A 21,327-nucleotide genomic window follows, 5' to 3' on the forward strand; every position below is an offset into this window, starting at 1 on the left:
CAGTGTGCTGCAGGCAGGCAGGAGGCAGGAGCAGGGCTGGTTGGAGTTCTCAGAAGAGAGTGGACATTGCTGGACTGAGGAGGGAGACAGGGTGAGCAACTTGGTGTCTGATGGGGAAGGGGAGGCTCAGGCTTTTGTGATTTCTAGGGTGAAATGGTCTAAAAAGCTACTGAAACATATGTACAATAAGCCAGGATATTCTCTGTGGGTCTGGGTGAGGAATGGGAGAGCAAGGAGGGTTTTCCTGTGGTCCTTTGTTTGCAACTAAGATCCAAAGTTGAGTTCATGAGGTAATTAGGTTCCCCTGTTCTAAAAAAGCTGTACACTGCACCCAGCCATCTCCCTTCAGAGTCCCAAGCCCAGAAGATGGTCTAGGAGGACCTCTGAGACAGAAGGGTACATCTTCCCAGCTCCTGGCAGCACAGAGAGCGAGATGTGGCCAAACGTTGCCACCAGCACCAGTGCAAGGGCCTCATGAGAATCAGGCCTGGAATGATGAGCTTATGAAGCCACCAGCCAGTTATATAGGCGGCCGCTGAAGCTGGGTCTCTTATAGCTGTTGCTTCACAAAGGCCTGCTTAACAATCCCTCCCCTGACTCTGTCCATGTTGAATAGCTCCACAAGGACAGAAGGCAAATGTGAGTGATGAAAGACCCCACCCCACCAAGCCAAGAGACCCACAAACAGACATAGGGGTGGGGAAAATTAGCACTGGGGAGAAAGAAGAGGGCCTAGTGGCACTTAAAACTAAAATTTAACAATGAATTTAGAACATCTTAAGTTTTGGAAGAAGATGGTGCTAATCATCAGGAGTGGTTGCAAATGAAGGAATCCAGCTAAGAATCTGTTCCAGTTACTGTGGAAGCTACTGAGCCCCAAAAGTTAGCAACTTTGAAAACCGGTGTTTTACTGGGGACTCTGAATTCAGGTGGGGCTTGGTGGAGATAGCTCATGGCTTCTGTCCTAAGCAGCTCCTGAATTCTCAGGCACCACCCACAGAGTCACTGTGTCCAATGCTGCTGCCCAGACCACATGAGAGAAAGAGTGACCAGCCTGAGTCCCTCGCTGCTCCCCAAGGACACTGTTGATCAAAACAGTACCAGAGTTGTGTCACATGTACCCAGGAACCTGTGACTTTGCTTTGTGATGAGTGCTGAAGAGGCAGGCTGTGTATGTGTCTGGGTTGGGGTAGGGTGCAGAGTAGAGACCTCTGGGGGATGGAAAGGTTATTGTGGGATATATCCAAGGAGGCAGATGATGACCAATGTCTAAAACAGGAACTCAGCTTTGGATTCCACATAAGGCCCCCCTTCCAGGCCAGAGCTTCCCTATTCCTGGAGGGATCCTGCAGGAGCAATGTAGCCTGGAGAGTGGGGCAGGACACGATGCATGAAGTTCCCCACTCTGGCAGCTGAGAAGGTTTGCCAGCGCAGTAGCTGTTTCAGGAGACATACCAGAAGAAAAAACGGGCCCAGAAATGCTTATGATAAGGCCTTTCCTGTCTTCTGCCAGGAGCTCCCCTTCAAGCTGCCGCACAACTTAGCGATGTGCACACATCAAAATCCTGAGCTCTGAGTCACGGTGCTGGGGAAAGCCAGAAAAGACGCTCTGAGCCAGTCAGGACTGCAGCAGCAGATCCACTAGAGGGCACCCTCACCTGGCATCAGAAGGTGCCCGGTGCTACCACCTGGGAAAGCTCTTGTCCTCCACAAAGCTCTCCCGGGTCCATCAATGTGGAGTGCGGCTTCCCTGGCTCTTCCCTGCTTGGAGTTTTCACTCTCCCAGTGGCCTCCCTGCAAGTGCTCAACACCTTGCGGTTTTCCCCTCCCTGGGCAGCCCACAGCCGCCACTGTGTACATTAACTTCCCAAAACAGATTTGGAACCCAGGCTTCCCTTCTCCAGCCTATATTATACTTTGATAGCCTTAGTTGCCCTCCAAAAAAAAAATCCATTCCAAGAAGCATCTTCCCAGGCACCAAAGGCTCAGGGGAAGGAAGGCCTGTGAAGATTCTGTGGCCTCATACATCAGGCCACCCCATCTCTAACTTCCTTTTTAGGGTCGCTCCACCTGATGTGCAGGCTTTCTTTTGGACATCCCAGACAGGGCTGTCCACCACATCATCCCTATTTTGCATGGGGTCCTCATGTACTTCCCTTTGTTTCTTTTTCCTCTTCTCTCTCTCCGCATTCCCAAAGGACCCTAGGGTATTGTACATGTCCCCAGATACATATCCATTACTGTAAAGAAAGTCACAATGCTTCTGAAGTGTGTGTCTTGTATCTGCATAAATGTTAAGGTACCCAAACACCTGCTCTGGTATTCCCTTTTAACTCAACACCATGTAAGTCTATCAACTGGGTCGCTTCTACCTTCTGCATTCTGCTCCATGGAATGGATTCATTATCTTTCATTTGTCTCTGTCCAATCTATGGTCACCCAGGCTGCCTCCAACTTTCTTGTTAGACAAATAATGCCATGATGAATAGGATTGTCCTTGCAATAGAACTACAACAGTGGGAGTAGGGTTTCTCTCCAAGAGTGGAATTGCTGAGTGAATCAGTCCATTTTGTGTTGCTACAATAAAATATCTGAGACTAAGGACTTATAAAGAAAAGAGGCTTATTTAATTCAAAGTTCTGTAGATTGAAAGTCCAAACAGCATAGCACTAGCTCTGGCAAGGGCTTCTCTGGCTGCATCATCACATGGCAGATGACATCATGGTAGGGGCACATGCAAAAGGCAGCAGTCACCTGGTGAGACAGGAAGCCAGAAGCCGAGAAGGACCAGGCTCAGTCTTATAAAAACCTAATTCAGAGCATGGCATGAACTACCTTAATTCCTTCAGAGATCAGCACCCTCAAACCACCTGATACCAGAATCATGAGCGGAAATTCCCTCCATCCTTGAATCTCTCATGAGAGAAAAAATTTAGGCAAGGCTTGAAGTCTCAGCATAAGAAGATTTTATTAGGCAAAATGAACGTGGGAAAAGAATTGAAAATACACTTTCGTGGAAGCAAGAGAAAGAGAAAGTGGGAGAGTGGACAGACCACTGAAGGAGGAATGGACTTCATGTTTCTTTGTTCTCTACAATTAATTTAGTTTTAAGCATGGACCATAACTATACTCTGCCTACTGGGTAATTTATTCTCCCTTATTCCTGTGATTTATGATTACCCAATTATATAATCGTTTTGGTAGTGCACATGTTCATTACCCATAGGCACCCAAGCAAAGCCCGCAGGAGATAGAACAATTCTACAAGTACAAGGAGATGTAAATGCTATTATAATAAAGCAAAGACAACTCTCAGTCGCTCAGACCAGTTAGAGTTGGCTATATCTTCACTGGTTGGAGGGGAGTGTTTTATTGCATTTATCCATCTTATTCCCTGACATACAGAGAAATAATCTGGAACCTTTGAAGCAACCTATCTTCCACACTGCAAGGATCATTTGCTTCTAGTCTAACAGCCTAAATTCCCCTTTTGAAGTCACTTATTGATATCTCACAGCCTGAGATAATTGTTCCTTGTTATATAGGAAATTAAAATCAACCTGAGAGTGTAGCATCACCATCCCCTACAAGTTAACACTTAGTTTGGTGGCTCATATCTTACTATTGCCTAAATAACCTTTCACTAGGCTCCTCCTCTTAAAGGTCCTACTACCTTTTAACATCCCCCCAGTGAGTACCAAGTTTCCAACACATGAAGTTCTGGGGGACATACTTAAACCATACACGCACCCTAGCATCAGGTCACAGGGGTTACTCATGCCTAAATCCACTGAGCCATGCTATGGCACTTCCCAGAACATCTGGACAGGCCCCTGGGCATGAGGGTTCCCATCCTTTACCACTCCACTCATCATTGGTAATATCCACCTTTTTCTGATCCTTGCCATTCTGATGGCAAAATAATATCTCATGGTTCTAATCTGTCTCTTCCCAGGGACCAGGGACAGTCAACCTTTCTTCCTACTCTTTCTAGCTGTTTGGATTTTCCCTTCTGTGAGCTCCCTGGATCCTCCTTTGTTGATGCCTAGGAATCATTCAATATTTTAAATATCACTCTCCTAAGCTATCAATTGTCAATTTTGTTTTTCTAGGTAGTATATTTCACTGAACTGGAATTCTTCATTTTAATGTAGTACATGCCAATCCTTTTTTTTTTTTTTTTTTTTTTACCTTTTGAGTTTGACTTTTTCCAGTTTGCTTATAAAGTCTTGTCTTCCCCCACCCTTAAGTTATAAGGATATTTGCTTACATATTCTTCACCTGGCTTTTTAGTTTTATCTTTCATGTCCTGGTCTTTAATTCATCTGAGGTCTCCCCTATTGTGTGGTATAACCTGGACTCCAGCTCTATACATTCTACATGGTGAAACTTTGTCTTCCTACTTAGAATTGAACCCGGGGGGGGGGGGCTTTACCATTGTGCCAGCTCCCCAGTGCCCCCATCTCAGCTTCTATAAATTTTTAGACAGGATCTCACTAAGTAGCTGAGGGCCTCACCAAATTGCTAAGGCTGGCCTTGAACTTGAAATCCCTCTGTCTCAGGCTCCCAAGTGGTGAGACTATTTTTAACAAATCTTCACCAACCCAATAAATGGCCCTTTGCTCATTGGTGCCCTCATCAAATACCAAAGTTACCTTCTAGGTAAGGGGTCCATTTTGATCTATTCTGATCCACTAGGCCATTTGCCTGTCACTGCCCAAGTACTGTCCTTTTTTCATTATTATGGCTCTCTAGTCCTCAGATATCTTGCCCGAGTTCTTGTTCATAACTGATTTTACTACAAATGAATTTTTTTCTTTTATATAAATTTTATATTGGTTTTATCATGTTCCTCAAAAGAAATTCCAGATGGAATTTTTATTAGGTTTGCATTGGACTTGCAACTTGATTTTGAGAGAATGTATAGCTTTAGAATGCTAGGCCAAGGTGTTCCTAAAGATGGTATCAGGTTTTCTTTCACATTTTTTCATGACAGAGTTTTACATCATTGTCCATAAAAAATATTGTGAATAATTATAAAGTTATATCGTAAATGCTTCATTGTTGTTATCGTTCTTAGGAATAGTATCTTATTTTCTATCATTTGCCGATTGGTTGTCACTGATAATAGAATATGCTTTTGATTTTTGTAAGCTGATCCTGTAACTGGCAGTTGTTCTGCTTCACCTGTCCTGCTATTTCCATAGTATGCTGGTTAATTATGTTGGGGTTTCCGTGGAACTGGTCCCATTTCTTTGAAAATAATGCTAGTTTTGTGTTTTTGCTTCTAATAATAACACATACTTCTTTCCTTGGCCAGGAATTCCAGCATGGGAGAGCAGGGCCTTGAGAGTGCTCATCCTTGTCCTGCTCTCAGTCTTCATTGGGACAGGCTGGGCTTCCTCCTCCAGCATGACTTCTCTAGGCCTGAGCCAGCACTTTTCTGCCATTTACTGCCTGGCATTGACCCCACCCCTTGAACCTGTCCAAACTCTCCCCACCCTTCAAAGCCCAGCTCAGGCCTGACTTCCTACAGAGCATTTCCAACTGCAGCAGCCACGGCAAGCTTCTCTAAGCTCCTGAGACAAGATGTGCTTGTGGGTGACAGGTCATGAACTGCCTCTAAGAACTGTTTTATCTAGTACATATTTAACAAGTGCGTGTTTACGAACCTACCCTCTCAACAGTTGGATCCTTGAAAACAAAGAGCATGTATTAAGTCCCTCTCTTTACTCTCAGTACACAGTACTCATTCAGTAAATACTTATTGAATATGCGACAGTGCCACCTTTCATCAGCTAGAGCCCATAGGCCTTGGTGTGCTAGGAGTTCAAGGCCAACAGGCAAAGCCGGAGCATGAGGTTGGGAGAAGGAAGGTGAGTGGGGGCCCAGGGACTCCTCCTGCCCAGGGCAGGGAGCCAGTTGCCTATGCAGCTGCCTCTGATCCAATTCCTTCCATGCACTTCCACACTCCAGCTGGTTCATCTTCACGGAGGCCCAGGAGGCCAGTCTTACAATCCTAATTTTACACCTGAGAAAACAAGGCTTACAGAGATTGACTTATAGGTCACACCATGTCAGAAATGGGATTTGTATCTGATTCCTAGACCTACTACTTCCTCTCCATGAAAACACTACTTCCACAGCCAGCAAGCACCAAGTAGGCATACCTGGAACCAGGATGGTCCCTCGGTCCCAACAAGTCCACCTCTAGGGATTCATTTTAAGGAAATCAGTGAAGCACACAAAGATGTATTTACTAATGTTCATTACAGGCTTGTTTATGAGAATTCCATTAAGATATTAAGACAAGAATAAATGACAAAGTCAAAGCATCTGTGGATCAAAAGCCAGAGAGGCAGTCAACCACCAGAAAAAATACAGTCAAGAATGAGGCTCCTGGCCCAGAGAGCTGGGCAGGAACCAGAGGACAGACCAACAGGCAGGTAGCCATTCCCGGCAGCCAGGAGCAGCCAGTTTCCCACTGACCCCTGGGCAGACCGAGGCCAACTGCCAGATGGGCAGGCACAGAGCAATGGCCTTGGTGACTAAAGCAACACGGGGCTGGATGAGAGGCTTTATTTAGGCCCTTGAGCAGGTAGAAGGAGCCCAGCCTCGGGCTGCCGCTGTCCTGTGTCAGCTTCCTGTCTGTGTTTCCAAGGGGCTCCTGGTCCCCGTCCTCTTTGTTCTGAGCCATTTACAAATAGTGCTCTAATTTACGCTTTTTGAGGTGGTGATGTGGCCTTGTAAAGCCATCAGCTGTTTTCTGCTGACCCAAGCCTGGCAGTTGGCATGTCATTGGCTCATGAAGCTGTCCCTTTGCAAGTCCCCGCAGGCTACATGCAACCAAGTCACCAGCTTGCATGGAGTGGGGGTGGAGTGGCCCTTTTCCCACCTGGTACCTTGACTCCTCCCAGGGCCCAGCAAGGTGCGTGTTGCCATTCACATTTGACAAGTATGGAAACGAGGGGACAGCCAGTGCCTTGTCACAAAGCTAGTATACGGCAGAGCTGGGATTCAAACTGTGTCTTCTGTTTCTTCTTAATCTCTGGAATCTGTGCTCCATCGGCTCCAGTCCCTACAGGGGTGGGCACTGTCATGGCTCCCCCCACCCTAGGAAGTACGTGTCTACACAGAGCCCCCAGTGAAGGGGTCCAACTTGACACCAGGCCCCCTGGGTCAAAGAAGGGCCATGGAGTCACTGGGGCAGAGACGGAGGAAATGTTCACGGGCTCTTGTATCCCTCAGTATTTTCCCCCCAAAAAAGTAGCACTGATTTATTAAATAGGTACCAAGACCCTTTCAGCTCACCACTTGCAGTGTGGGTCAAGATGAGAGGCGAGAAAGCCTGGGTTCTTCCTTGGATAACTGGCAGATGTGACCCGGCAGAGGCTTGGCAAGAAAGCACAGCCTGTCCTAGCTCCCTGAAAGGGGCTCCAAAGTCCCAGCAGCCACTGGAACTGAAATCCGCTACCCAAGCCCAAGGCCCTGAGGCCCCTTGGTGTGTCCCTCATGCCCTATTCCACAACCCACACCCAGAGACAAGACCAGAAGCATATGCATAGGGCCCAAGAGGAGGGACAGGAGAGGCCTTCTTCCAGCATAGAGGCGGGTGCTGTCCAGCTCCCTGGCCAATTTCCACAGCACCATCTCCCACCCATCTTCAGGTCCCACAAAGGGAGAGCCCCTTCCCTGTCATCCCCAAATCTCCAGGAACCCTGAGTGGCAGTGGGGAGGGTAAAAGGCAAGGGCCCAACATGACACGTGGAGGGTTATTTTTAGCCCAGACCAGGCCTGTGAAGCAGGGTCAGGACTCAGCTCCATCAAAGGAGCCATCCTCAAAGGAAGTCCAGAGACGTGTGCTTAGGAGGATTTATAGGTTCAAGTCCTCTGCTTAGGGGAAACCTCCTGGCTCAGTCCTCCTGTCCATCCACCAAAGCCATCACCTTACCCAGCTCTAAGGAATGAGGGGCCAAATTAAGAGAGAATGGCTTTGGGATACCCACATGAGGACCCTCTCTCACCCAGTGGGTCCTCTGAGGAGAGGAAGTGATTCCATTTCAGGAACCTGATGACCCCCACACCCACAGCATCTTTCGTCCTTCCTAGTGGGTGCAGCACACCAGGACTCCATTGCTGAATTTCCCTGCTGAGGACCTAAAGGACTCCCATCAGAGTCCAACTCCTCAGGCAGGACATTGTGGGAACATCCCCTCCACCTGTGACTTCTCACCGTCCCCACTAGCCAAACGCTGGAGTACATGCCACCCTCTGTTATCTCCAAACGCCCAGGACTCTGCTGGATTCCCAGAACAGAGTGCTATAGACGACACAAGTTGGTGGCACCCAGTAAGCACTTCCAGAAGAATTAAGGAAGGAACATGGTCTAATCTCCATACCAGAGCAGGACTTCTTTCTTATCTCCTCTCAAACCCACACCACTCTGCCCCAATCCTCCTCAAACCCAGCTCCTCACTCTCCCGGATGATGCCCTTCTTGATCAGACCCTGGAGCTCCAGGGGATACCACGTCCCCATCCCTGCTCCAAATCCCACCAGCAATGGTGCCCAGAACTCAGAAGTAACAGCCTTGGTTCTGTCCTGAACTCTCTGACTCAGCTCCTCCCATGTCCCCTCTGGGGTCCCTGCACTAGGAATACCCAAAATGCAAACACCATCTCCCTGCCATCTCCACCCTCACTCCATCCCTGGCCAGGCTCTGGGCAGAAGTGGGCTAGCAGAGGCTCCTCTTGACCATAAGGAAGGGATCTTGCTGAGAGGTAAGGGGAAGGCGAGGAGGCCTAGAGTAAAGAGATTGTTTGGGACACAAGGCCCAGCTCAGAACAGGATTTGGAGAGCTGGCTCTGCAGGTCAGTGCATCCCCCAGCACAGGGTCTGAGCCATGCTTCCAGGAGCCCCCATGCCTTTGCCACTCTAGTGCCCAGGGGAGGGGCACAGGCAAGGAGGAAGCTTGTAAAGGGCTTTGAAGATGAAACAGGGCCTGTCGCTGGGACTGTTGACACAGCCACACTGAAGAGGCAAGCGGGTTGGAGCTTAAGAGGTCGGGTGATGCCAAGCCAATAAAACACAGCTATTGTCTCTTTGCTGCCCCTTTTAATGCCAGCGGCTCCTGGCACATAAAAAGGCCTGCTACGGCCCAGGGAGCACAGGCCCTTGGCTGCATCCGTCGTCAACTTCTCCACTGTTCAGACACCTCCTCGCCTCCACCATGACCTGTGGCTTCAACTCTGCTGGCTGCGGATTCCGCGCTGGAAACTTCAGCTGCGCCTCCGCCTGCGGGCCCCGGCCAGGCCGCTGCTGCATCACCGCCGCCCCCTACCGCGGCATCTCCTGCTACCGCGGCATCACCGGGGGCTTCAGCAGCCGCAGCGTCTGCGGAGCCTTCCGCTCTGGCTCCTGCGGACGCAGCTTTGGCTACCGCTCTGGCGGCGTGTGCGGACCCAGCCCACCCTGCATCACCTCCGTGTCCGTCAACGAGAGCCTGCTCACGCCCCTCAACCTGGAGATCGACCCCAACGCGCAGTGCGTGAAGCACGAGGAGAAGGAGCAGATCAAGGGTCTCAACAGCAGGTTCGCTGCCTTCATCGACAAGGTGGGTGTCCTGGATCACACCCTTCCTGATCCCCAACACAGGTGCACAGCCAGGCCTGGGCACTGATGGGGATAGTCGAAAGTGAGTACATGCCCAGGTAAGCTCCCAGACCAAAGGGAAGAGTGATCCAACTTCTAAGATACAGACAGAAAGACAAGATTAGGATCAGGAGCTGACAATCTCATGGGGGAGACAAACCAAAAGCTGGAAAGCAGAACTAGGGGCAGAACCTTTAGACAGGGAGATGATATCACCTTGTGAGCTAAAGGCCACAGTGTGGGTGTTTGGTGCGTTTGAAGCCAAGTGACTCTTGACATGGCAAGGAGGTGCTTCCTATGTCAGGGCCAGTGACCAGGACATGGCAAGACAGACTTTCTGGTGGTGATCCCATGGGCCACACTGAGCTACTTCTACCCCTCGTAGTGGGTGACTTGGCTACTGAGCAGGGCCAGAGTAATTTGTTCAAGCCACTATGTAGGGTTCAGGATCAGCAGGAGCAACAGACCATCCCTACCCTCAAGGGCACCATCTGCAGAATCAGCATCCAGCTAAGTCTGCAGCCCATGTCACAGAGTCCAGGCACCACGCTCCAGGAAGAAAGTCTCCCATGAGGAGCCAAGAGGGACTCTCAAGAGCCACCCTCAAGTTCCAGTAGAGACTTGGCCAGGAAGGTCCAAAATATCTAAAGGCAAGAGGCTAACAACATGAGACACCAAAGACGCATGAGAAAGAACTTCGCAGGGATGTGCCAGTTTATCAGACAAAAGAATCTAAGTGGGGCAATGGACCAACCTGGTGGCAGGGAGATAGATGGTTGTTAAACTTTGCTTGGGACCCAACAGTCAGTAATTATGACCATGAGATAAGACCCCCTGCAGAGCAAAGGTAAGGGCTCAGCAGTCAGTGAGCTCCTGCTCCTGTCTGCTCTGTCAGATGAAGGGCGGGGCACCGGCATTCCTACTCAAATATCCCAGCTGACTATTATTCTAATTGCATTGTTGTTGTAGGGTTTGAATAATTGGTACATGCTTTATTTTTCAACTTTTATAGCCTGCCTTTCTAAAAAAGGTGCATCTGTGCAATTGCACAGGGCTCTTGTCACCTGACTTGTTGAGGCAGCTATTCGGTGTGGACATGACCTTCTGTGCTGGGTCTCTTTTAATCTCTACAGTGGGGTGTACTTTAATTGCCCCACTCTGTAGAGGGGCTAAGTGCTTTGTCCAGGGTCACGCTGTCAACAAGTAGATCAAAGTCTACAATCAGCTTCTTTTAAACACTTTTCATGACACGGGGTAAATTGCCTTAGAAGAGATTGAGGTTAGCTCTCAAGAAGGACTTCTAGGCGGTGAACTGATTTAATTCCTAATGTGATTTTTGAGAAGGATGATACCCCCAACAAGCAGTTATCAGGGCCTCAAAGTTGAAGCCTTTCAGATCCCGGTCCTGGGATCCCCTCTTGGCCTCTGACTCTGCAAGAAGAGAATCTCAGGCTGTTCCTCTGGGTGGCAGGTGCGCTTCCTGGAGCAGCAGAACAAGCTGCTGGAGACCAAGCTGCAGTTCTACCAGAACCGCAAGTGCTGCGAGAGCAACCTGGAGCCCCTGTTCGAGGGCTACATCGAGACCCTGAGGCGGGAGGCCGAGTGTGTGGAGGCCGACAGTGGGAGACTGGCCTCAGAGCTCAACCACGTGCGGGAGGTGCTGGAGGGCTACAAGAAGAAGTGAGTGCCACAGGAAAGAGCCTGGCTCTGGTGGGAGCTCGCAGCCCAGGGGAGCATCAGGCCTGCAGCCAGATCGCTGCTGGGAATGGGAAAAACCTGTGCACCTGCCCTTCCTCCAGGCACAGGTCTCCCTGAGGTCCTGGCCCTCAGGGCTCACTTTGCCTTCCTAACAGCTGCTCAGGGCAACTTTACTCCCTCCCCTTATTCATCTACCAGACCCTTCAGAAGCATATGGGTCCCTTTGTCCCCCTGCATGCAGCTCTCAAAGTCCTGGACACCCTTCTTAAGTTGACTCTTAAGTGGACTTCCTTTGCTCCATCCACTAAGCCTACCTGTGCCAGTCAGTCCCTGGGCTGGGCACTGGAGATCCCAGGACAAGTGTAGGCATGGCCCCTGACCTTGGGAAGCAGACACGACAGTCACAGGTCTAGACCTTCAGTGACAAAGTGTGACATGACGAGAAGGATGAGTGAGTCCTGGACCTTCAAAAGGCATCTGTGTAACTGGGCATGGTGGTGCACACCTGTGATCCCAGCAGCTCAGGAGCATGTAGCAGGAGGACTGAAAGTTCAGAGCCAACTTGAATAACTTAGTGAGACCCTGGCTCAAAATTTTAAAAATAGAGTAAAAGGCTGGGGATGTAGCTTGGTGGGAGAGCACCCCTGGGTTCATCCCCAGTTCTACAAAAAAAAAAAAAAAAGGCACTCCTTCTGAGGGTGGCAGCCTCCTTCAAGAACCTTCTCAGCCATGGTGTCCCCTGGCCCACCACACTCCTACACCCCCACCCTGTCCTGGAGCTGCATGCCCACACAGTAGGACATGGGCAGGCTCTACTTCCCTTGTCTCCTCCAAGGGGGAGTGACAGGGAGGACTCCCTCTACCTGCTGCACAGTCATAGCCAGGGAAGGGCTCAGAGGAAAGGAAAACGGAGGCAAGGGGAGACAAACGGCCACCTTCCTCTCCCCAACCACATGTGTGTGCGCGCACATGCCCACGCACACCCCCACCAGCACAGTTTCCACGCCTGCCCTCCTGCCTCCACAGAAAAGAGCCGACACCGGAGTGGGTGCTTCCGTGCCCCAAGGGAACCAGGAGGCCTGGACCTATAGCCTGACCTCTCCTGGGCCCTGCCCGCGTCTTGTGGAAGCAGGATGAGCAGGGGGAGGGCCGGCAATCAGGCCATCTGTAGGCATGTCCAGAGCCCAGGCCCAGAGCCGGCAGCCAGGCCCTGTTCTCTCGCCCACCAGGTATGAAGAGGAAGTCACACTTCGGGCCACGGCCGAGAATGAGTTCGTTGCTCTGAAGAAGGTGAGTATCTGAAGCCAACCCACCTGGAGGCCACACCACCTGTCCCCTCTGGCCTGACTCACTGCATCCACATGCCAAGAGTGCCCCAGAAGAGCTGGCCTCACCACCCCTTGTCACCCCACACAGGACGTGGACTGCGCCTACCTGCGCAAGTCAGACCTGGAAGCCAACGCGGAGGCGCTGACCCAGGAGATCGACTTCCTGAGGCGACTGTATGAGGAGGTGAGGGTCGCTAGGCCGGGCTGAGGGCTAGAGGGAGTGGGGAGGTGGACAGGGATTTGTGTCTGGGGCTCCAGGCTGGGATTGTGTGATTAGGCAGGGTCTGGGGGCCAAGAGAGCCTGAGAAGTTGGGCACTGGTGTGCTGGGTTGAGATCTGGTCTCAAGGAGCCTCTGACATGTCCCCATGCTCCTCCTGCAGGAGATCCGCATTCTCCAGTCCCACATCTCTGACACCTCAGTCATCGTCAAGATGGACAACAGCCGTGACCTGAACATGGACTGCATCGTGGCTGAGATCAAGGCTCAGTATGATGACATCGCCAACCGCAGCCGCGCCGAGGCCGAGTCCTGGTACCGCAGCAAGGTGAGGGGCTCAGGACCCCTGCCTCATTCATGGGGAAGTGGGAGGGGGCATCACCCTGTATGAACAAGGCCTCTTTGCCTGGGGACTCTGATGCCCTGAGGTGGTGAGGGGAGGACAGACAGCTCTAAGGTTGGGGCCAGGGCAGGGCTGGCTGGCTGGTTGCAAGACTCAGGGTGCCCCATGCTGAGCCTCAGAGCATGTCTGCCTCCCCCAGTGCGAGGAGATGAAGGCCACAGTGATCAGGCACGGGGAGACCCTGCGCCGCACCAGGGAGGAGATCAACGAGCTGAACCGCATCATCCAGAGGCTCACGGCCGAGATTGAGAATGCCAAGTGCCAGGTATGGCTCACTGTGCCCAACAGCAGGGGGACTGGGCCCTGCCCTGTGCCACACAGCCAGGCTGTGCCCTATGTGGGCCTCACCACTCATTCTGCAGCCCATCTGCCTGACCAGGTCCCCAGCATGGTCAATCTGGGTGATCCAGGTGAACAAGGCAAGAGGGCCTGTTTCTGGGCTGTTCCCAGCTGTGAGGAGACCCTGGGCATATCCAGGCAATGACATATACACACACTCAGGGACCATAACCTCCCCTGTTCTCCTTTGGGTCTCTAGAACAACAAGCTGGAGACCGCAGTGACCCAGTCTGAGCAGCAGGGCGAGGCGGCCCTGAGCGACGCCCGCTGCAAGCTGGCTGAGCTGGAGGGCGCCCTGCAGAAGGCCAAGCAGGACATGGCCTGCCTGCTCAAGGAGTACCAGGAGGTGATGAACTCCAAGCTGGGCCTGGACATCGAGATCGCCACCTACAGGCGCCTGCTGGAGGGCGAGGAGCAAAGGTGGGTCCACCCCACCTGCCCCAAGAACTACTTGCATAGGCCTGCCACCTCTGATTCCTAGTGTCTCAGTCATAATCCCGAGGACTGGCCCCAAGCTGTGTTCTTTACTGATTAGATTCCAGATATCACAGGTCTGAAACTTGGGCACATTCCCTCTCATCAGACAAGGCCGGGGCCACTGTGGTATCCAGAGCCCCATGTAACCCAGGGCCCTGCTAGGATTAGAACCTCAAGCTCCTGAATATTGGTTCAGAACATCCTCAAGACTTCCATCCTCAATCTTCCAAGATCCACACCCTGCCTGGTTTCTAGGAGATCTCTTGCCCCACAGCAGAGTTGCTAATCAGACTCTAGTGATGACCTTGTGTGCCCAAGAGGACCTTCCACTCCTAAAACTGGGCCTATCCAAGTCTACTGGGTATGGTAGTTCAGGCTATACACCGTGCAAAGATAGCCAGATGAGGGCAAATGAGAGTTGAAATCCAGCCGTCGCTCTGCTTGCTGAGTAGTCTGCCTCTGCACTTCTGCAAGTGCCCAAAAGACACCTTTTCCTAAACTGCATGAAGACAGAAATGTAAATCAGAAACAGCCCCGAGCTGCACCACTCCAGCACCTAAGGGAATCTCAATCTTATTCTGGTTTCTTTTCTCTTCCCCTCCCCACCTTGTCCCCACTCAGGCTGTGTGAAGGCATTGGAGCTGTGAATGTCTGTAAGTATCTTGAGCCCCGAAAAGGACAATTTTAGGTTGAGCAACAACAAGGATCTCCTGACTAAGGGTATACAGAGACCCTGGGGAAAGCATTTGCAATAATCCCCCCAGTAAAGGGGACAAGACTGGTCACGCAGCAGGAGAGACTGAAGTTAGCTTGCAGGAAGAAACTCACAACATAACTGAGGTTGAAGAGGGAAAGAAGATGTCACTGAAGGAAGGGCCAACTGATGTCACTCAGTGTAATCCTTGCCTTGTATAAGTGAGAAAGCTGAGCCCAGAGAGAAGGAGGGAGTTGCTCAAGGCTCAAAGCAGATCTGCACCAGAACCCAGACCTCTTGGCTCCCAGGCTAGGGTTTCCTCCACAGCTTCAGAATTAGAACTAAAGGCTTCATGTGGCTTTCCCAGGAGGGCTAGACATATTAGACCAAAGAAAGATGGCTGGCTGGGGCGGCCACCAGCCAGGCCTCCTGATCCTACTGTCCTTCCCGCAGGTGTCAGCAGCTCCAGGGGCGGGGTCGTGTGCGGGGACCTCTGCGTGTCCGGCTCCCGGCCGGTGATAGGCAGTGCCTGCAACGCCCCCTGTAGCGGGAACCTGGCAGTGAACACTGGGATGTGCGCACCCTGCGGCCCCGGCAGGTGTTAGGTGGTCCGGAAGAGCCAGGGAAGCCCCTCCAGCCTGCCGGACCTGCCACGGCTCCTCCTGCAACTGAGAACGGCAGCGCATCTGTGGCCTCCCCCCTTGCGTTCTGAGAACGCACCCCGGCTCCTGCCCACCGCCACTCCTCTGCCCCTCCTGTCCTGCTGCCAGGAGTGGATCACCCCTCCCCTATCTGGTCCAGCCCCTGCTGGGAGAAGAGCTTTCCCTCCCTGGAAGGAGCAGGGTGGGAGTGCTTCCCACGCCTCTCTGCCCTCTGGTCGCCCATTTTCCAATAAACTGTGAGGCCTGCCTCTGTGTTTTGCTTACTTTCTCAGAGGGAATCCATACCCACCATCTGGGGAGCACCTGGCCCAGCCATAAGTCCTGGGGACCAAGGTCATTCTGGCCTGCCCTCAGCTTGGGCACCTGTGGGGCCTGCCCTCCGCGGCCAGGCGGTGTTCTTGGCACCTCTACCTACAGTACACCTGCCAGCCTGGTTTATTTCCAACTCTCCTGAGGGAAGCAGAGGAGGCCACTGGTCTGCTGGAAACCTTTGTGTGTGGCAAACGTGTGTTTGGTTCTCACCCCCTCCTGGGCACACGCCGAGCTTCTTCCCCTCACACCTGCATTCTGCCCCACAACACCACACCCACCCACAGCAATAGCCACCAGATGGGCCAACAGCCACCCTGTGTCCATCCGGAAGCCACACACCATTGGCACTGTCCTCCCCACCATGCTGCTCATCAAACAAGAAGAGACGAAATCCTTGACCCTGACCTTCCCCATCCTGCTCTCCACACACACCCTCCTCTGCTCCCAAAAGCCCTCAAGCTGGTAAGAGGCACCGTCCCTTGGCCTCAGCTGCCTGCCCAGCACCCTGTCCCCACATACCTAGGAATTTCAACCTCAGCACTAAGAGGCTCCCCTGCCCCCTCTGCCTGACCTCTCCTGTGCTCTGGAACACTGTGGAAGAAGAGCTGAGAGGCCCCTAACCCCACCCTCCAGGATCAGGTCTGGGAGAGCTCTGGTGAGAACATTGCCCTCCTCCTCATCACCCCATCCCATCCTCCCCCGCCCTCTTCCCCTTCCCCTTCTTCCACCTGCCCGGCTCCCTACCCATCTCCCCTGCTGTTCTTGGAGGACCCACCTTCAGCTGAGCTCAGAGGCCTGAGGATCCTCCACTGCCTCCCTGCGCTGCTGCAGACTGCCATGCCCCAGTTCCCACAGGACAGCTCCCTTGGCACTCCTAGACACACTTGGAGCCCATGACCTCCAAGCTCACCACTTCCCATGCCCTCAACAGAGCCCCTTCGCGTCTCCCCTGCCCAGACCATCAGCACAGTAGGCCCCACAGCTCAGCCAGAACTAGATCCAGATCTATTCATGCCTTTTCCTCAAAACTAGTTAGCTCCCAAGGGCTTCCCTTCCTGCCTCCCGTACACTTCTCTTACCCGCTCTCCCCTCTCTCCCTGCTGCCCCATCCTGGCCAGGCCACCTCCATCTTGCCTGGAGGCCCTCTCTTCTTCCCTTCCAGCCCCTGCTCCACAGCAGCCAGAGAGACCTTCAGGGAGCATGAGCATGACCTTTCCATGGACCCCCAATGCCATCAGGGTGACCCAGACTGTCAAGCATGGCACGCCAGCCCTACCCATCTGGCTCTGACTGACCACTCAGAATCTCATGGCTCCCCAGTCCCCCTGCTCCCACCTCTCTCCCCTGCTCTGCCTCATGTTGTAGGGACAGAGGAGGCAAGGCACCGAAGATAGGAGGAAACAGTTTTATTTGGCTGCAACCAGGTTCAGAGGGCACAGTTTTTGCTGTAATCAATTAATCCCCTGAACCCCGAGTTCAGGGAGTTTCAGAGTTTTATACCCAGTGTGTAAGGGGAGGGGCTCAGAAGTTCACAGTCTGCAGAAGTTCACATAAAAGCAGCTTTTTCTTTCCCTGTTCTTGGCAAGTTAACCCTTCAAGGACAACATCTGAGAAGGGGAGAGCTTCTTCTTCCCTTTCCTCCCCCTGCCAGCTGTTACCATGGAGCCTATCTGTAACATCTTAAAAATGTAGACATCTCTGTGAAGCCCAGCTCAAGGCCAGAGACCTTGTTTGCACAGTTCTACAAAGTACTATACTGGATATGTTTTTAAAAAACTAGTAAGGGGTGTCCAGCACCTGGAGTGCTGGTATCTTCCTGGCCAGTGGCCAAGTAAAACAGGGCAATACAAAAATAGGAAGTTTATCTACATTGGACTCTTTTGCAGAGACTCTTTTGCTGACAGTCCTAAAATCAGCCATGGTGAAGAGGGCTTTTCTGTGGAGAAAGGGGGTTCCACTTCACTCAGGTGGACACAGGTCAAATGAGAGATGGGACCAGAAGCTCTCTCTCTCCAAGGGCCTCTGGAGCGTGACCTTGAGAAATGGCTCTGATTCCACTCTGGGCTTTAACACTCCCTTCCCAGGGACCTAAGGAGTCCTAGTCTCGGGGTAATCACAGCACACCTGAGAGGCCCGAGGGGCCCATTCCTGTGGGAGGTGATGCACCTTCCTTCCACCCGAAGGCCTGAGGGCCCAGGCAAGACCAAGGCTGCAAACTCTCCATCTGTCAGAACCTCTGATCTGAGTCCTGGGCCCCACCTCCTCTCCACCAAGAGGAAGGGCACTGCCACAAGCCCCAGTTTGTTTGGGGGACAAAAAGAGGAGCACCATTGGAGGATTATTAGCCTGGGAAAGTGGGTGGGTTTCTAGAGGAAGCAGTGTTGACGCTGAGGCCCACAGGAAGATCAGGAGTCCACACTGAATCAACAGATAGTGCCTGAGACCCGCTACACACCAAGACCTGCTGTTACCCGGGTTGGGTTCCCAGAAGTGAGGAAAATGATCAGCAATGCTGTCCCTATCCCTGAGGCTTCCGTGTTACAGCAAAAGGTTGATGTGGGTAAGGAATGAGCCAGAAGGGAGAGGCGAGCTCCGCAGACCGAGAACAGCATGTGAAGAGGTTGGGTTAGACCAAAAGCCGGGAACCCTCCAGGCAGTCTGATGAGTTCAGTAAGGCCAGAGAAGGCTGGGGGGCTGCTCTCCAGAGCCCCCTAGAAGCTTAGAATGCTCCAGCTCACCCCGTAAAAGTTCTCTCCTTCCTCCCAGGGTGTTTCTCAAGGACTCTTCCTTGCTGGCACTTTCTTGGCCTGTCACCTTGTGTGGTATCAGCCATGGTATTTCCCATGCACTTGGTAGGTCGGCCAATTAGCAAGGCCTTCTGAACTTCTCAGAGAGCCAACTGCCTCTTCTCTGAAAGTTCCCTGATGACTGTGAGCCATCCGACCATCAGAGCCCTCTGTGCTGGCAAGCCTGTGGTAGTGACAATTCCTGAGCAGCGGTCCCTCCACACCTGTCCTGCTCACGCACCAGCTGAGGCTCCTGCACATCCAAGGAGCTGGTGGTCTAACCCCCATTTCACATGGATGAACTAGCTGAGGCCCCCAAAGTGAAGGGCCTTTATTGTATATGAAAAATGACAAACCCCAAAATAGTGTGGCCGGGGAAGAAGGAATGAGAGAGAAGGCAATACATTGATCCTTTCCCAATACATTCTTTCTCAGGGACAAGACAGGCCCCAGGGAGGAGATATCCATCAAGTCTGGAATGACAGTCTCTGGAAAGAAGCCAGAGCATTGATCCTTCCCTAAAAAAAATCCTTCCCCAGACCCTCCATCTGGCCCAGTAAAGACAAATCCCAGATACTGACCACTGGCCCCAGCCACCCCCCACACCATCTCGCCCAGCAAAACAGATTCCAAATGCCTAAGTGCCTAAAGTGACATGCTCATTAATTACGTCGCCTCTCAGTGTAACCCATGTAAGTGTAAACTCCCCATTTGGCCCGGGGCTTATTGTCCACCAAGAAAGTGGGTCCATCAGAGGCATGACTCCATTCCTGAATAAAGGCTTTTGCTGATCAGTGAAGTTTGTATCCAGCCCAGTCTTCTTGTGCTAACAGCCTTGACCAACCACTCTTGGTGGCAAAGCCAAGATGAGAATCCAAGCCTCTTGACTTCCAGTCTTCCCTCTTTTCCTACTGCCTCACTCTGCCCCCTTTCTTCAGAGGCTCGGGATGCTGTTATGCTATTTCAGTAATAGTAATAACATCAACGATGAATGCCAAGTTTCCAGTATTCTTCTGTGGCACGCTATACTCCAAACTTGTATCCATTTTGTCTCATTTAATCCTCCTGTGGTGGCTGTCTTTAGGAATGGTCTCCCAACAATAGTTTCCCTCTCTGCCCCTGCTGCTCTTCATAGCAAAGATAAAACTCATTTCTCCTCCTCTTGAATCCTGGCTGGCCCTGAGAATGCTTTGACTAATGGAACAGAATGTGGTGGAAGGGAGATTCTGTGCTCTATAGAGCATTAGAGAGAGAGTAGATGAAATGGGGTGACCAGAGCACCCCTAGAAGCACAATTTACATTCACAGAAAATGCACTGGTAATGGAGAACCTTTCAACTGCATGCTCAGATTCTGGTTTTCTGCCACTCTCTCTATAATGCTAACAAGATTCCAACAGGTGCTATTATAAGAGAGCTTGTAGGAGCCATTTTTTGTTGAATTGTTTGTTTGTTTATTTATTTATTTATCTTTTAATTTGTTTCTCTGTTCTTTGGCATTTGTAGGAGTCATTTGAAAGGGTTTTAACCACTGGGGCACAGGTACGCACTCCTATAATCCCAGTGGCTTGGGAGGCTTTAAGGGAGGAGGATCATGAGTTCAAAGCCAGCCTCAGCAACTTAGTGAGGCCCTAAGTAACTCAGCAAGATCTTGTCTCTAAATAAAATACAAAAGAGAACTAGGGATATGGCTCAGTGGTTAAGCACCCCTGGATTTAATCTCTGGTACCAAAAAAAGAAAAGAAAAGAAAAAGAAAGAAAGGGTTTTGACCAGTGTGGTACCAGCTTGCAATCATGGAAAGAATGTTAAAACAGCACATTGAGGTTCTTGTTTTCATCCTCCCTCTATAGAGGGCTCAGAGAGTGCCAATAGGCAGTATTGTAAGAAGGTTTTTAGAGTAGTGCTGAAATGGAGGTAACCAGAGGTAACCTAAGTGGCACAAGCTTGAGCTCATAGAAAACATGTTGGTGATGGTGAACTTTTCCAATACCACCCACAGGAATGTTTTTGCAACCACCCTCTTTATAGTACTGATGACAGTTGGTAGTACCTGGAGGAACCCAGAGGCCCCTGGCTATCACCCCAGCTGAACTCTCAGCCAGTGGACACCACCAAATGCCAACCATAGGAGTGAAGCTATTTTGGACCTTCAAACCATCCCAGAGCCCTAGCCAATCATAGGAAGCCAATAAATCACCCATCAACATACACAATCATGAAAAATATTGTTGTCTTAAGCCACCAAGTTTGGGGCTATTTTGTTATGCTGCAATAGCTAAGTGGAAGAAAAGTTGGTACCTGGTCATGGGTGCTGCTATAACAAAACCTAAAGCCTGTGGCATTGGCTCTGGGAGTTGGCATCAGGCTGAGCCCGAGTGTCCTCAGGAAGACAAGTCTAGCTAAAGTGTGGGGAAATTACCAATTAATCCTGGAAAAAAGGCCTAGGGGTAGGAGCTGTTCCCTATGTTTATAGTTCCTAAATGTTTGGTGGTCCGGGATTTTTTTAATATTTATTTTTTTAGCTTTAGGTGGACACAATGTCTTTATTTTACATTTATGTGGTGCTGAGGATCTAACCCAGTGTCTCGTGCATGCTAGGCGAGCACTCTACCACTGAGAAACAATCCCAGCTCTGTTCTGTTTTTTTCCAGTGGATCAAACTCAGGGGATCAAACTCAAGGCTTCATGCAAATTAGGCTAGCACTTTGCCACTGAGCCAATCCTGTCCCCAGTTCTTATATTCTTTAGTGTTTGCTATGT

The 21,327-nt window shown here is 51.3% G+C and overlaps 1 protein-coding gene across 1 annotated transcript; it reads left to right on the forward strand.

The window, feature by feature from the left end:
• Positions 1 to 9,228: 9,228 nt before the first annotated feature.
• On the forward strand, positions 9,229 to 15,412 carry LOC113189783 (keratin, type II cuticular Hb3). Its single transcript, XM_026398762.2, has 9 exons — positions 9,229 to 9,612; positions 11,122 to 11,330; positions 12,578 to 12,638; positions 12,765 to 12,860; positions 13,058 to 13,222; positions 13,437 to 13,562; positions 13,836 to 14,056; positions 14,735 to 14,766; positions 15,261 to 15,412. Exons 1-9 carry the CDS (start codon positions 9,229 to 9,231, stop codon positions 15,410 to 15,412), a joined length of 1,446 nt encoding a protein of 481 aa, XP_026254547.2.
• The last annotated feature ends 5,915 nt before the right edge of the window (positions 15,413 to 21,327 follow it).

Source organism: Urocitellus parryii, chromosome 5 (genome assembly GCF_045843805.1).
Source record: "Urocitellus parryii isolate mUroPar1 chromosome 5, mUroPar1.hap1, whole genome shotgun sequence".
Lineage (NCBI taxonomy): Eukaryota > Metazoa > Chordata > Mammalia > Rodentia > Sciuridae > Urocitellus > Urocitellus parryii.

Coding starts and splice junctions, on each gene's coding strand:
- LOC113189783 (XM_026398762.2), top strand. CDS start 9,229: ATGACCTGTGGCTTCAACTCTGCTGGCTGCGGATTCCGCGCTGGAAAC. Junction 12,639..12,764: donor AGTTCGTTGCTCTGAAGAAG/GTGAGTATCTGA, acceptor CACCCCACACAG/GACGTGGACTGCGCCTACCT. Junction 13,223..13,436: donor AGTCCTGGTACCGCAGCAAG/GTGAGGGGCTCA, acceptor TGCCTCCCCCAG/TGCGAGGAGATGAAGGCCAC.